The sequence below is a fragment of the Scyliorhinus canicula genome, chromosome 25, assembly GCF_902713615.1.
Source record: "Scyliorhinus canicula chromosome 25, sScyCan1.1, whole genome shotgun sequence".
NCBI lineage: Eukaryota > Metazoa > Chordata > Chondrichthyes > Carcharhiniformes > Scyliorhinidae > Scyliorhinus > Scyliorhinus canicula.
In genome coordinates, this window is record NC_052170.1 from 9,452,358 (window position 1) to 9,468,295 (window position 15,938).

Genomic DNA, 15,938 nt, shown 5'->3' on the forward strand with positions numbered 1-15,938 from the left:
GCGCCGGCCCTGACGCAACATGGCGCTGGACTACAGGGGCCGGCGCGTAGGAAAGGAGGCCCACAGCCACAGAGGTGTGCCCACCGATCGGTGGGCCCCGATCGCGGGCCAGGCCACATCGGAGGCCCCCCCCCCCCAGGGTAGGACCCCCCACAGGCCGCCACCCGACCCTTACACGCCGAGGTCCAGCCAGCCCAGAGCAGCTTAGAACGGCGCCGGCGGGACTCGGCTCTGTCATAATATCCACGCATGTATATAATGAGATGCAGACCGGCAGCGATTGACACACAGGATAACCAATGAACACACACGACACAGAACAACCAATCACCAGACAGGACACCACCACTATAAAGCCCACAGGGCATTAAGGCTCGCCCTCTCTCACAGGACACAGCTACTGAGATAGTTAGAGAGCACAAGCCAGTGAGCATCATCACCATGTGGTAGAGAGCTAGTCTGGTCAAGCCAATAGGAGGTTTTCAGTTAGGTTAATAGAGTGTCAACCCACAGCAGATTATGTACAGCAATCAGCAGGTTCAATGAAACAGTGTTGGACCATCTCCTGTGTCGGAAGCCTGTTTCTCATTTTGCTGCATCCAGTTGCAGTCAACGTTAAACTAACTCACTTAACGCATCAGGCTCTTTTCCTACGGCCGCTCGGCACACCCGGGCCGGAGAATCGGTGGGCCGGCCGCGTAGTGCGGCCCACGACCGGCGCCGCGCCAACCACAACGGTGCCAGTGGTGCCGCATCTCCGCACTGCGGAGAATCGCATGCCAGCGTCGGGCGGCACGGCCGTTCGCGGGGAGTCTCCGGCCTGGCGCAGGGCTGGGAGAATCCCGCCGGTTGTCTGTCTTTCGTCTATGCTCATTCCGAGGGTTGTCCACACTATGGAGAATCTTTTTCCACTGATTTCTGTTCTCCACTGCCCTGCTTGCCCGTCCGATAGAGTTAGAGAGAGAGATGGAGGCCAGTCCAAGTTCTGATATTATCCATCCAGGCCATCTTGGGTCTTCCCCGTGCCCGTTTTCCAGGAGCTTTGCTTTGCGTAGCCTCTTTTTCCAAAACACGGGAAAGTAGGAGTGATTAAATTATGGATGGAAAGATGGTGTGAGGCATCACGGTAATGGGTCTGGTAACAAACAATGTGTCTGGAGCTTTGACAAAGAGTGACCCAGACTCGAAACGTGAGCTCCCTTCTCTCTCCACAGATGCCGTCAGACCTGCTGGGATTGTCCAGCATTTCCTGGTTTTGTGTCCGGAGGAGGTGTAGTGGTAATCGCGGAATCCATGCCACCGCTGACTGAAAGGATTGGGGGAGTGGTGCTTGCCATCTGAAATTGTTCAACTTGCTGTTGGACTGGAAGGTTGGGAAGTTGCCCTGTGGGAAAATGACGCCGTTCCTCCTGTTTCACTGGGGCTAGAGAAGCGAGCCCAGGCTCGAGGTGGTCAGATTAGGAGTGAGGGAGATGGACAATGAAGACGACAAGCGAAACAATAACCTTGTCGAGGTCTGTTGGTGCCTCACCGGTTGGCAATCCGCTCTTTCACCCAAACAATCGGGCTTTAAATACAAGCCAGGGTGGCTCGGCCAGTCGGGTGTTTGAAACTAGGGGATCGAACCTGGGACCTTGGTGCCGTGGGGCAGCAGTGCTATATCTATCCTGCAAGCAGCTGTGGATCTTGAGCAGACTCGGTGCACTCCTCAGTCGGGAGTAGTGGAAACTCAGACATTCTGGGGAGATGGAGGAAAGCAGTCTGTTTATCTTTCTCTCTCTCTTTTGCTTTGCAACTTTCGGTTTTTCCAACTTGGCCCATTCATAACTTTTTTGTCCCGTATCCACTTCAATCTGTCCAATATCCCCGCACCCTTTCAGTTAAATCAAGCTGGTTCTTAAGACTTTAAAAATGCTCGACTATAGGGACGGTATCACTTCTCCATATTGGGAGAAATACAGGGAACGCCGGTGTTAATTTGTACAATTGGAAGTTACAAATGGGAGTCCAGAAGTAATTTATTTAACTAAAAGCAGTCCGGAAGGTAGGTTCTCATCAAGGATCCTTGGGCCTTCTCCCCTTATGGTTAGTCCTACATCGCAACGGATGAGGACTGTGGGTCTATACTCATTGGAGTTTAGAAGGATGGGGGGGGGGGGATTTTTTTTAAATTTAATTTTTTTTTAAATTTAGAGTACCCAATTCATTTTTTCCAATTAATGGGCAATTTAGCGTGGCCAATCCACCTACCCTGCACATCTTTGGGTTGTGGGGGTGAAACCCACGCAGACACAGGGAGAATGGGCAAACTCCACATGGACAGTGACCCAGGGCTGGATTCAAACCTGGGTCCTCGGCATCGTAGGCAGCAGTGCTAACCACTGTGCCACATGCCGCCCATGATTGGGGGGGGGGGGGTTCTTATTGAAACTAATAGGCTACTGCGATGCCTGGATAGAATTGATGTGGAGGGGATGTTTCCACTAACAGGAAAAACTAGAAGCAGAGGACACCATCTCAGACTAAAAGGACGATCCTTTAAAACTGAGATGAGGAGGAATTTCTTCAGCCAGAGGGTGGTGAATCTGTGGAACTCTTTGCCGCAGAAGGCTGTGGAGGCCAAATCACTGGAGTGTCTTTAAGACAGAGATAGATAGGTTCTTGATTAATAAGGGGGTCAGGGGTTATGGGGAGAATGGGGATGAGAAAAAATTCAGCCATGATTGAATGGTGGAGCAGACTCGATGGGCCAAGTGGCCTAATTCTGCTCCTCTGTCTTATGGTCATCCCATATGTTATAATATACACCAGTATATCATGGTGCAGACACACACTGATGGACACACACAGGGACCAGTCAACATGTACAAACACCGCAGCCAATTACCAGTTAGAATACATACACTATAAAGGCAGAGGGCACCATGGTTTCTGCTCATTCTGGGTGCTGCCTCTGAGTGTAACAAGAACTCATCCAGCCCAGCACAGACTCACACCACGTGCTGAGAGAATCAACTGGTTCGGACAAGGGTTAGGTCTCTAGTTTAAGTTAGCATCATTTAGACCAGGGGTGGGCAAACTACGGCCCGCGGGCCGCATGCGGCCCGCCAAAGGTCTTTATGCGGCCCACCAAGATTGGGGCCTCACGGTAGCATGGTGGTTAGCATCAATGCTTCACAGCTCCAGGGTCCCAGGTTCGATTCCCGGCTGGGTCACTGTCTGTGTGGAGTCTGCACGTCCTCCCCGTGTGTGCGTGGGTTTCCTCCGGGTGCTCCGGTTTCCTCCCACAGTCCAAAGATGTGCGGGTTAGGTGGATTGGCCGCGCTAAATTGCCCGTAGTGTAAGGTTAATGGGGGGATTGTTGGGTTATGGGTATGCGGGTTACGTGGGTTTAAGTGGGGTGATCATTGTTCGGCACAACATCGAGGGCCGAAGGGCCTGTTCTGTGCTGTACTGTTCTATGTTCTATGTTCTAAGTCATTAAAAAAAAAAAATTTTTTTAAAACATTTTTTAAGGTTAATTGGGGGGGGGGGGCTGTTGGGTTACTGGTATAGGGTGGATACGTTGACTTGAGAAGGGTGATCATTGCTTGGCACGACATGTGTTTCATGTGAAGTTTCTACTTTAAAATATTAATTAGTAAAAATTAATTGCTTTTTTTTCTTTAAACTGAGTTACTTTGTTTTTCAAATAAATGTGTTTCATGTAAAGTTTCTACTTTAACATATTAATTAATAAAAATTAATTGCTTTTTTTTTCTTTAAAAACCTTTTATTTTGGCCATTTTAAATATTAATTATTTTACTGAATATACTATGCGGCCCTTTAAAATTGTGAATTTCTGAATGTGGCCCTTGCACGGAAAAGTTTGCCCACCCCTGATTTAGACCCACAGTCCTCGTGTGTTAGTTAGTTAGAAGTAGTTAATAAAATTGAGTTGAGCCTTCATCAGTGTTGGAAGTGTCTGTTCATCTCTCAAGTCTACACTAGCCAACACTTCACCATAGGCTTTAGTCCTCTGATTCTAAATTCTCAGTATCCCCCCACCCCTCACCATATTCATTGATTGCAGGTTTTATCTCTTAAAACCTGGTGTTTAGAGTTCCCTCCTAAACCCATTGCCAACATAAATCCCCCCATTCGAGCCTTCAGTGAGTCTCATTTTTAAAACTTCATTTAATAGAAGATCAAGAGTTGATTGCCCACCGGCCTGGGAGTGTCTGAGACCACAGCAGGGTTATTGCAAAGGGGAACGTAACATGGTGTCTGTGAGACCACAGACGTTGATGAGATGTAAAGTTGATGTATTGAATAAAGCTCCTCCTGCAGGTTTTGCAGCCAATACAGAATGTACTCAGTGGCCTGGTATTCATTTGTTTCAGATTACTTGTACCAATTGGTAAAAATGGGCAAAACAAAGTCTTCTCCAAGGTGAGTAACTCATTGCCGATTATTTGAAGGAAGAGCAAGTTGTTTAGTCGAGTCGTCAGTGCCACGGAATGGGTTAGACACAGGCTCGAATTCCAATTCCATTCGCCATCTGTACCTAATCAGGAGCTGGTAAGTGCTGACCGGAGAGCGGAAAAATTCCCATTCCAGGAAGGGAAAACTGAATGGGAGCGTTGCACTGCAAAACACCCCCAGGACATCATCAATTTGTAAGTCATAACCCCAGCACAACCTCCTCAAGGTGAGAACAGTGTCTGCGTGACTGAGGGAGTCAGTACTGAGGGAGTGCCGCACTGTCAGAGAGTCAGTACTGAGGGAGTGCCGCACTGTCAGAGGGTCAGTACTGAGGGAGTGCTGCACAGTCAGAGTGTCAGTACTGAGGGAGTGCCGCACTGTCAGAGGGTCAGTGCTGAGGGAGCGCCGCACTGTCAGAGGGTCAGTACTGAGGGAGTGCCGCACTGTCAGAGTGTCAGTACTGAGGGAGTGCCGCACTGTCAGAGGGTCAGTACTGAGGGAGTGCCGCACTGTCAGAGGGTCAGTACTGAGGGAGTGCTGCACTGACAGAGGGTCAGTACTGAGGGAGTGCTGCACTGTCAGAGGGTCAGTACTGAGGGAGCGCTGCACTGTCAGAGGGTCAGTACTGAGGGAGTGCCGCACTGTCAGAGGGTCAGTACTGAGGGAGTGCCGCACTGTCAGAGGGTCAGTACTGAGGGAGTGCTGCACTGTCAGAGGGTCAGTACTGAGGGAGTGCCGCATTGTCAGAGGGTCAGTGCTGAGGGAGCGCCGCACTGTCAGAGGGTCAGTACTGAGGGAGTGCTGCACTGTCAGAGGGTCAGTACTGAGGGAGTGCCGCATTGTCAGAGGGTCAGTGCTGAGGGAGCGCCGCCCTGTCAGAGGGTCAGTACTGAGGGAGCGCTGCACTGTCAGAGGGTCAGTACTGAGGGAGTGCCGCACTGTGAGAGTCAGTACTGAGGGAGTGCTGCACTGTCAGAGTGTCAGTACTGAGGGAGTGCTGCACTGTCAGAGGGTCAGTACTGAGGGAGTGCGACACTGTCAGCGGGTCAGTACTGAGGGAGCGCTGCACTGTCAGAGGGTCAGTACTGAGGGAGTGCTGCACTGTCAGAGGGTCAGTACTGAGGGAGCGCTGCACAGTCAGAGGGTCAGTACTGAGGGAGTGCCGCACTGTCAGAGTGTCAGTGCTGAGGGAGTGCCGCACTGTCAGAGGGTCAGTACTGAGGGAGTGCCGCACTGTCAGAGGGTCAGTACTGAGGGAGTGCCGCACTGTCAGAGGGTCAGTACTGAGGGAGTGCCGCACTGTCAGAGGGTCAATACTGAGGGAGTGCGGCACTGTCAGAGGGGCAGTACTGAGGGAGCGCTGCACAGTCAGAGGGTCAGTACTGAGGGAGTGCCGCACTGTCAGAGGGTCAGTACTGAGGGAGTGCCGCACTGTCAGAGGGTCAGTACTGAGGGAGTGCCGCACTGTCAGAGGGTCAGTACTGAGGGAGTGCCGCACTGTCAGAGGGTCAGTACTGAGGGAGTGCTGCACATTCAGAGGGGCAGTACTGAGGGGGTGCCGCCCTGTCAGAGGGTCAATGCTAAGGGAGTGCTGCACAGTCAGAGGGTCAGTACTGAGGGAGTGCTGCACTGTCAGAGGGTCAGTACGGAGGGAGTGCCGCACTGTCAGAGGGTCAGTACGGAGGGAGTGCCGCACTGTCAGAGGGTCAGTACTGAGGGAGTGCTGCACAGTCAGAGGGTCAGTACCGAGGGAGCGCCGCACAGTCAGAGGGTCAGTACTGAGGGAGTGCCGCACAGTCAGAGGGTCAGTACGGAGGGAGTGCCGCACTTTCAGAGGGTCAGTACTGAGGGAGTGCTGTACTGTCAGAGGGTCAGTACTGAGGGAGTGCTGCACTGTCAGAGGGTCAGTACTGAGGGAGCGCTGCACTGTCAGAGGGTCAGTACTGAGGGAGCGCTGCACTGTCAGAGGGTCAGTACTGAGGGAGTGCCGCACTGTCAGAGGGTCAGCACTGAGGGAGTGCTGCACTGTCAGGGGGTCAGTACTGAGGGAGTGCCGCACTGTCAGAGGGTCAGTACTGAGGGAGTGCCGCACAGTCAGAAGGTCAGTACTGAGGTAGTGCTGCACTGTCACAGGGTCAGTACTGAGGGAGTGCCGCACTGTCAGAGGGGCAGTACTGAGGGAGTGCCGCACTGTCAGAGGGTCAGTACTGAGGGAGCGCTGCACTGTCAGAGGGTCAGTACTGAGGGAGTGCTGCACTGTCAGAGGGTCAGTACTGAGGGAGTGCCGCACAGTCAGAGGGTCAGTACTGAGGGAGTGCCGCACAGTCAGAAGGTCAGTACTGAGGTAGTGCTGCACTGTCAGAGGGTCGGTACCGAGGGAATGCTGCACTGTCAGAGGGTCAGTACTGAGGGAGTGCCGCACTGTCAGAGGGTCAGTACCGAGGGAGTGCCGCACTGTCAGAGGGTCAGTACTGAGGGAGTGCCGCACTGTCAGAGGGTCAGTACTGAGGGAGTGCTGCATTATCAGAGGGTCAGTACTGAGGGAGTGCTGCACTGTGAGAGTCAGTACTGAGGGAGTGCTGCACTGTGAGAGTCAGTACTGAGGGAGTGCTGCACTGTGAGAGTCAGTACTGAGGGAGTGCTGCACTGTCAGAGGGTCAGTACTGAGGGAGTGCTGCATTATCAGAGGGTCAGTACTGAGGGAGTGCCACACTGTCAGAGGGTCAGTGCTGAGGGAGTGCTGCACTGTCAGAGGGTCAGTACTGAGGGAGTGCTGCATTATCAGAGGGTCAGTACTGAGGGAGTGCCACACTGTCAGAGGGTCCGTACTGAGGGAGTGCCGCACTGTCAGAGGGTCAGTACTGAGGGAGTGCTGCACTGTCAGAGGGTCAGTACTGAGGGAGAGCACCATTGTTGGAGATCTCATCTGCTGTAAGAGATATTAAACCAAAGTCCCAAAGGCCTTTCTCAGTGGGTGTAAAAGACAATATGACATTATTTCACAAATCAGACGTCCTGGCCAATATTTACCCTTTAATTGATAATCCTAAAAGAAAAGAGATTATCTGACCATTACTGCATTGCTAATGTGTGTGCTTGCTTTGTGCGAATTGCGTATCCTACATTACTAAAATAACTGAATTGGCTGGAAGCAGTTTTGGGTTGTCCTGGGGAAGTGAAAGGTACTATATTGGTGTTTTTCTCAATTCGACACTGATCGCTAGGGGCCCTGTGGGTAGTGTCCTATCTCTGAGCCAAAAGCTCTGGGTTCAAGTTCCACTTGACGGCCAAGGAAGATGCGCTCAGAACGCGGCCAAACAGGTTAATTATCATCCTGATAATGGCTGGTGGTAAAAGTGGGACAGGTTCCTGGTTAGCTCTGTTTGATGTGGAGTGGCGCCCCCTCTGGCTGCAGCCAGGATAAAGCAGCTGTGGAACGAGCGTGCGCTTTGCCTGCCTCGTGCGTCTCCGGGCACACGGATCCTTCTCAGTCTAACAAATGCTGTCTCGGATCGTGTCACTCAGAGGAAAAAGAGCCGTCTCGGTTCAGATCAGTCCGGGATTTACTCATCCCTTTGGACCACTCCCTTTTTTTTCAGGATGAAGTGATGAATCAAGGCAAAGCCTTCTTCACCAGCGTCCTGGCTGCCGTCTCGGAAAAGCAGCTCATTCGACTCGAGTGTCTATGGCGACTGAATGTCGCTGGTGGCGACTTCCACAGGGGGGCGAAGCTGTACAGCCTGAGTGTGGTCCAGGCATCTGAGGCTATTGGAAGTGAGAGGTAAAGGACACGGGTGTGCGGCCTGCCATCTAAGGCATTGGCGGGTTCTACAGAGCTGTCAGCAAGCCAACATTCCTTTCACTGTGGTTAGCACTGCTGCCTCACAGCACCAGGGTCCCGGGTTCGTTTCCCGGCTTGGGTCACTGTCTGTGCGGAGTCTGCACATTCTCCCTGTGTCCACGTGGGTTTCCTCCGGGTGCTCCGGTTTCCTCCCGCAGTCCAAAGATGTGCAGGCCAGGTGGATTGGCCATGATAAATTCCCCTTCAGGTAAGCCGCGGGGAGGACACAAAGAGGTGCGGACAGGTTAACTGAGTGGGCAACAAGATGTTAGGTGGAATATAACGTGGACAAGCGTGAAGTTATTCACGTTACTCTTAAGCAGAACATTTTTTAAAGGTGTGAAACTCCTATGTATTAATGTTCAAAGGGACTTGAGATAAGTGTGGTAGTATCACTAGGGGTATTACGGTACCTGGGAATGTGAGCTGTCATTGGTGCAGAGGGCTCGCTGCCCATTGGCCCAAGTATCGTGTTCTCCGTATTCCTATTGGCTAAGAGGAAGGTAGCTCCACCTACGAGGCGGGGTATAAGAACCCATGTTCCCCAGCAGCCAGGGCATTTCCTGTACGTCTGCAGCCGGGCTCACTTCTTGCTGATTAAAGCCTTTCGTTTCGGACTTCATCTACGTTTCGTGTCCATTGATTGTGCATCAATAAGGAATGCAGTAAGTTAGCATGCAAGTGCAGAAGGCCATTAGGAAGGCAAATGGAATCATAGAATCCCTACTGTGCAGAAGGAGGCCATTCGGCCCATTGAGCTTGCACCAACCCTCTGAACGAGTGCCCTGCCTAGGCCCACGCCCCTACCCTATGCCCGTAACCCCACCTAACCTGCACATCTTGGAACACTAAGGGGCAATTTAGTATCGTCAATCCACCTAACCCTCAAGATGGCACAGTGGTTAACACTGCTGCCTCACAGCGGCAGGGACCCGGGTTCGATTTTGGCCTTGTGTGACTGTGCGGAGTATGCACGTTCTCCCCATGACTGCGTGGATTTCCTCCGGGCGCTCCAGTTTCCTCCCACAGTCCAAAGATGCACAGGTTAGGTGGATTGGCAGTACTAAATTGCCCTTTAGTTTCCAAAAGGTTAGGTGTGGCTATGGGTTACAGGGATGGGGGGGGAGGGGGGGGGGGGGGAGGGGGGGGGAGGGGGGGGGAATGGACTTAGGTGGGGTGCTCTTTCAGAGGGTCTGTTTCGACTCAATGGGCCAAATGTCCTTCTTCTGCGCTGTTGGAACTCTATGACCTGTGATCCTTGGACTGGTGGAGGAAACCGGAGCACCCGGAGGAAACCCACGCAGACGCGGGGGAGAACGTGCAAACTCCACACAATCACCCAAGGCTGGAATTGAACCCGGTTCCCTGGCGCTGTGAGGCAGCAGTGCTAACCACAGTGAAAGGAATGTTGGCTTTATTCCAAGGGGATTGGAGCACAAGAAAGAAGGCTTGCTGCATGGTATTGTGTTTTGGTGAGACCATGTCTGGAATACCGTGTTCAGTTTTGGTCTCCATGTTTAAGAAAAGATATACTCGCATCGAAGGAGGTGGCAAGGAAGATTTGCTAAAAGGTCCCTGGGATGAGGGGGTCAACCTATAATCAGAGGCTGACTAAATTGGGCTTACATTCTCTGGAATTTATTATTAATAATACTGATAATAATCTTTGTTATTGTCACAAGTAGGCTTACATTAACACTGCAATGAAGTTATTGTGAAAAGCCCCTAGTCGCCACACTCCGGCGCCTGTTCGGGTACACAGAGGGAGAATTCAGAATGTCCAATTCACCTACCAAGCACGTCTTTCGGCACTTGTGGGAGGAAACCGGAGCACCCGGAGGAAACCCACGCAGACACGGGGAGAACGTGCAGACTCCGCACAGTCAGTGACCCAAGCCGGGAATCGGACCAGTGACCCTGGCGCTGTGAAGCAGCAGTGCTAACCGCTGTGCTACCATGTTTAGAATAAAGATCTCATTAAAACCTTCAGAATTCTGCAGGGGTTTGAGATGGTAGGCACTGAGAGGTTGTTTGCGCTGGCCAGAGAATCCAAAACACAGGGTGGGGTTGTAGGTGCTCTGTAGCCGAATACATTTAAGGCTTTGTATTGAATGGCGGAGCAGGCTCGATGGGCCGAATGGTCTACTCCTGCTCCTAGCTCTCGTGTCCTTGTGCAAGTTCTTCAATATATTTGAGATAGGATTATGCAGAGATGCTGAATTAAAATGTGGTTTTGACTAAAGTCAAAGGTGAACCTATGCAAGTAAAAACGGAAAATGGTGACATAGGTTCCTCCACTCCCCAACAAAACACCGATCTCTCATTCCTTTTCCTCCCTCTGCAGGATTTTTGATTTCTCCGAACATCCACTAATCCATCTGTATTCCAGCGTCTTCCTCCAACGGACCCATGCGGAAGCCTATTACCGGATATTTATCCTGAGAGAGCAGGCGACTGATAAAGACTTGCAACAGCCACGGACCCGAGCCACTTATCAATGTAGGTATTGCACAGGGTCAAAATATAATTGTCACTGGCGGCACGGCGGCGCAGCCGTTAGCCCTGCTGCCTCACGGCACCGAGGTCCCGGGTTCGCACCCGGTCCCGGGTCACTGTCCGTGTGGAGTTTGCACATTCTCCCCGTGTCTGCGTGGGTCTCACCCCTGTGGTGATATGCATCACTGTAGATACACAAGGGGTTAATGTAAGTACATGTAGACTAGCTAGACACTAGAGGGAGCACCAGAGACATGACACACAGACACTCAACCAATAGGTCAGTAAGATAGGACACGACCAATGGGCATTCACGATACACACAGAGGTGACACTACCACAGGGGGGGCATTACACCAACCCATATATAAAGGACACAGCGCAGATGATCTTCCTCTTTCCGGTGGAGACACTTAGTGAGTACAGACACAGGGTTGATTCAACATCACACCCACCACGTGGATTGTAGCAGACTGGTTCGTCAGTCTGAGTAGCTATAGAAGGATTAACAGTAGTGGCAAACCCGAGTAGGAGAATTGTAAATAGTTTAATAAACGTGTTGAAGTTATCTCCCCGTCTGAACCTTCCTTTGTCAGAGTGAACATCAAGGAAGCAGCTTTGCCAAGAGCAGAACAAGACAACCCCCACGACCCAAAGATGTGCAGGCTAGGTGGATTGGCCAAGCTAAATTGCCCCTTAATAAGAAAAATAAATTGGGTACTTTAAATTTAAAAAAATATATAATTGTATCATGTGAACCTCCCTACAAAAGGTTGCTCAGTGTCCTGTCTGGGTCTGTGCTGACCCTAACTCTCTCCCAACGTTATTTAGTCTAATCCTGCACCCCACACCTATTGAATATTTTCAATTTGCACCACCACAGAATTAAAACCTGGAACGAAAAGTTTAATGGTGTCCATGAAACCATTGTCGATTGTCGTAAAAACCCATCTGGTTCACTAATGTCCTTCAGGGAAGGAAATCTGCTGTCCTTACCCTGTCTGGCCTGTAGGGGGCTCCAGAGCCATTGCAATGTGGTTGACCCTTAAATGTCCTCTGAAATGTCCCAGCGAGCCATTCAATTTAAGGACAATTATGGACTGGTTTGGTCAGTGACGCCCACATTCCACCCATAGAATCCATAGAGTCGGGCGGCACATGGCGCAGTGGTTAGCTCTGGGACTGCGGTACGGAGGATCCAGGTTCGAATCCAGGCCCTGGGTCACTGTCCGTGTCTGCGTGGGTCTCATCCCCACAACCCAAAGATGTGCAGGTCAGGTGCGTTGGCCACACTAAATTGCCCCTTAATTGGAAAAAGAAAAGAATTGGGCATTCTAAATTTATTTATTTTTTAAATCTAGAATCCATAGAGTGCAGAAGGAGGCCATTTGGCCCATCGAGTCTGCAACGGCCCTCCGAAAGAGCACCCTACCTAGGCCCACTCCACTGCCCTACCCCACCTTAACCTGCACAACTTTGGACACTAAGGGGCAATTTAGTGTGGTCGATCCACCTAACCTGCGCAGCTTTTGGACTGTGGGAGGAAACCCACTCAGACACGGGGAGAACGTGTAAACTCCACACAGACAGTGACCCGAGGCCGGAATCGAACCCGAGACCCTGGCGCTGTGAGACAGCCGTGCTAACCACTTGTGGCACCCCAATGAATGAGTTTTTAAAAATCCAGGAGCTAGCGTTGGCAGTATTAGGCACCAGAACTTTAATGTGTTCATTTAACAGAGGGAACATAAGTAGTAGGAGAAGGAGTTAATTAGGATCATTAAGGTAATGGTTGATCTTCCGCCTCAACTCCACTTTCCCACACTGATCCCATATCCACTGATTTCTCTCCTCTCCTAAATCTATCCATTTCAGAGTTGAATACACTCAACGACTTGGTACCCACAGCCCTCCGGACTAGAGAGTTCCAAGGTTCTGAGTGCAAGAAATGTATCCTCATCGCAAGAGGCTTGTGAATCTTCCAAATTCTTTAACCCAGAGGGCTGGTGTTCCTCAGTCACAAATGCTGGTGAAGGATCTGGGTGTCCTTGTACAGGAAGTGCGGACAGCTGACATCATAGTACGGCAAGCCATTAGGAAGGCAAATTGCTACGGCGCTGAGGACCTGGGTTCGAATCCCGGCTCTGGGTCACTGTCCGTGTGGAGTTTGCCCATTCTCCCCGTGTCTGCGTGGGTTTCGCCCCCACAATCCAAAAGATGTGCAGGATAGGCGGATTGGCCACGCTAAATTGCCCCTTAATTGGAAAAAATAATTAGGTACTCTAAATTTATTTTTTAAAAAGAAAAAAAAAGGAAGGCAAATAGAATGTTAGCCTGTATTGCAAGGGGATGAGAATACGAGAGTAAAGGAAATCTTGTACAGGGTTTTAGTGAGACGTCACCTGGAACATTGTGTACAGTTTGGTTTTCATACCTCAGGTAGGACACATCTTGTTTGTTCTTTCTCAGGATTTGGGCCTCGCTGGCTAGGCCCAGCATTTATTGCCCTTCCCTAATTGCCCATGAGAGGGCGGCAGTGAGCTGCCTTCTTGAACCGCTGCCATCCATGTGGAGTACATGTGAGCAAGAAGCAAGAGCAGAAATCCGGACCCTCGAGCAAGCTCTGCCATTTCATAAGATCTCGGCTGATCACGGAGTCACCTCATATCTGCATCCCACCTTCCCCCCCCCCCAGTAACCTTCCACCCCCTCGCTTGCCAAGAATCTATCCATCTCTGCCTTCAAAATATTCAAATAATAATAATATTCGCATCCACCCTGTCAATCTCCTCAGGATCTTGTACGTTTCAATCAAGTCTCTTACTCTCCTAAACTCTAGTGGGTGCGATCCTAACCTTTTGCTTTATAAATTTAGAGTACCCAATTCATTTTTTCAATTGAGGGGCAATTTAGCCTGGCCAATCCACCTACCCTGCACATCTTTGGGTTGTGGGGTAGAAACCCACGCAAACACTGGGAGAATGTGCAAACTCCACACGGACAGTGACCCAGAGCTGGGATCGAACCCGGGACCTCGGCGCTGTGAGGCAGCAGTGCTACCCACTGCGCCGCCGTGCTGCCCAAGGGTACAATGTTAACCTGTTCAGCGGAGACCATGATGGGGGAGGAGACCGGGAAAGTGGGGGGAGAGATGCAGAGGGGGCGGGGGTCGACCGGGTTGGAGGAGACTGGAAGGTTGGGGTTGGGAGCGGTGCGGGAGGGTCAGGGTGGGAGGTGGTTGGGTCGGGGGTCGGGAATGGGTGTGGTGTGGGGGATCTGCTGGGGGAGGGTCGTGTGTGTGTGTGTGTGTGTGTGTGTGTGTGTGTGAGCGCGTGCGCGTGCATGTCCCGTGTCAGACTGGCCCTGGGTGTTTAAACTGTTACTCTCGAGTCAGAAGTGATTTTTTCAGGGCAGCATGTGGCGCAGTGGTTAGCACTGGGACTGCGGCGCTGAGGACCCGGGTTCGAATCCCGGCCCTGGGTCACTGTCTGTGTGGAGTTTGCACATTCTCCCCATGTCTGCGTGGGTTTCACCCCCACAACCCAAAGATGTGCAGGTTAGGTGGATTGGCCACGCTAAATTGCCACTTAATTGGAAAAAAATAATTGGCTACTCTAAATTTATAAAAAAAAAAGAAGTGATTTTTTCTTTCCCCTCTAACTCTTTCAGAGTAACAATCAGGGTAAAATGGCAGCACCATCTGAAGTTTGCAATTTAAACCCCGTCTGTCGGATGGTTCACAGCCCAGTGCAATTGTTCAGAGGAAATTAGCACTTCTGAGCAATTGCCAGGTAAACCGTTACGTGGTAACTTCCTGGAGAGATTCCCCTGCGCGTTATTGGGGTATCTCCTAAATGCGACGCTGTGGAACGGAAGTTATGAGCCAATAGGCTTCACTTCTATTCTTTCTGCCAAAATGGATAATATCAAATTTTCCCACATTATACCCCACTTACCAGATCTTTGCCCACTCACTTAACCCTATCTATGTTGCTTTTGTAGCCTCCTTATGTCCTCTTCACAACTTACGTTCCTACCTATCTTTGTGTCATCGGCAAATTTAACAAGCCTACCTTTAATCCCTTCATCCAGGTCATTTATATAAATTGCAAACAATTGAGATTCCAGCGCTGATCCCTTTGGCACATTACTTGTTACATTTTGTGAACCTGGAAAATCCCCATTTATGTCTGCTCTCCGCTTCCTGTTAGCTCGCCAATCTTCTATTCATATTACCCCCGATAATATGATCTTTTATTTTCTGCAATAACCTCTTGCGTGGCATTTCATCAAAGTGTTGATACACCCCAAGTGCTGTTTTGTATGAAAGATGGGGAAACAAGTGTATGTTTGGGCTGCTTCTTAGGACGAGAGGGTGTACTAGGAGGAGAGATTGTGTAGAATGAGTCTATATCGCCTGGAGTTGAGAAGAATGAGGATAATCTAATTGAAGCATATAAAATTCGGACAGGGCTTGACCGGATAAATGCTGAGAGAAGGGACCCGGTCTCTATTCCGGCGTCTGTGCAGAGTCTGCACGTTCTCCCCGTGTCTGCCTGGGTTTCCTCCGGGTGCTCCGGTTTCTTCCCACAGTCCAAAGATGTGAAGGTTAGGTGGATTGGCCGTGTTAAATTGCCCCTTAATGTACAACAGGTTTGGTGGGTTTCCGGGGTTACAGGGATAAGGTGGAGGCGTGGGTTTAAGTAAGGTGCTCTTTCCAAGGGACGGTGCAGACTCGATGGGCCGAATGGCCTCCTTCTTCACTGTCAATTGTATCTATGCTGGGGAGTCTAAAATTGGGTTATAATCTCCGGGTAAGACTGAGATAAGGATACATTTTGTGAGTCTTTGGAATTCTCTGTGCTCAGAATAACACTGAGATTGATAGAAGTTTGGATGCGAAGGAAATCAAGGGCTTTGAGGAATAGGTAGAAAATCAACTATGATCTTATTGAATGGTGGAGCAGACTCCTGCCCCGATTTCTTATGCATGGTATCATTATCATTCCTCGCTGTTATACTTTGTCAATCGTTCTATTTCCTAGCTGCTTAGAGTCACCATACAGCCAGAATGATGATGACTGTCCACTTTCCCATCAATCGCACTTGGAGATTGCACTTTGACCTACAGGGCAG

At 50.6% G+C, this 15,938-nt stretch overlaps 1 protein-coding gene across 1 annotated transcript in view; it reads left to right on the forward strand.

Moving 5' to 3' along the window:
• The window catches only part of LOC119957002, a 56,123-nt gene that overhangs the window by 39,714 nt on the left and 471 nt on the right, over positions 1-15,938 (forward strand). The window contains exons 6-8 of the mRNA XM_038784584.1: positions 4,384-4,432; positions 8,065-8,246; positions 10,651-10,805. Coding sequence (XP_038640512.1) covers positions 4,384-4,432; positions 8,065-8,246; positions 10,651-10,805 — 386 coding nt within the window. The remainder of the gene's footprint in view (positions 1-4,383; positions 4,433-8,064; positions 8,247-10,650; positions 10,806-15,938) is intronic.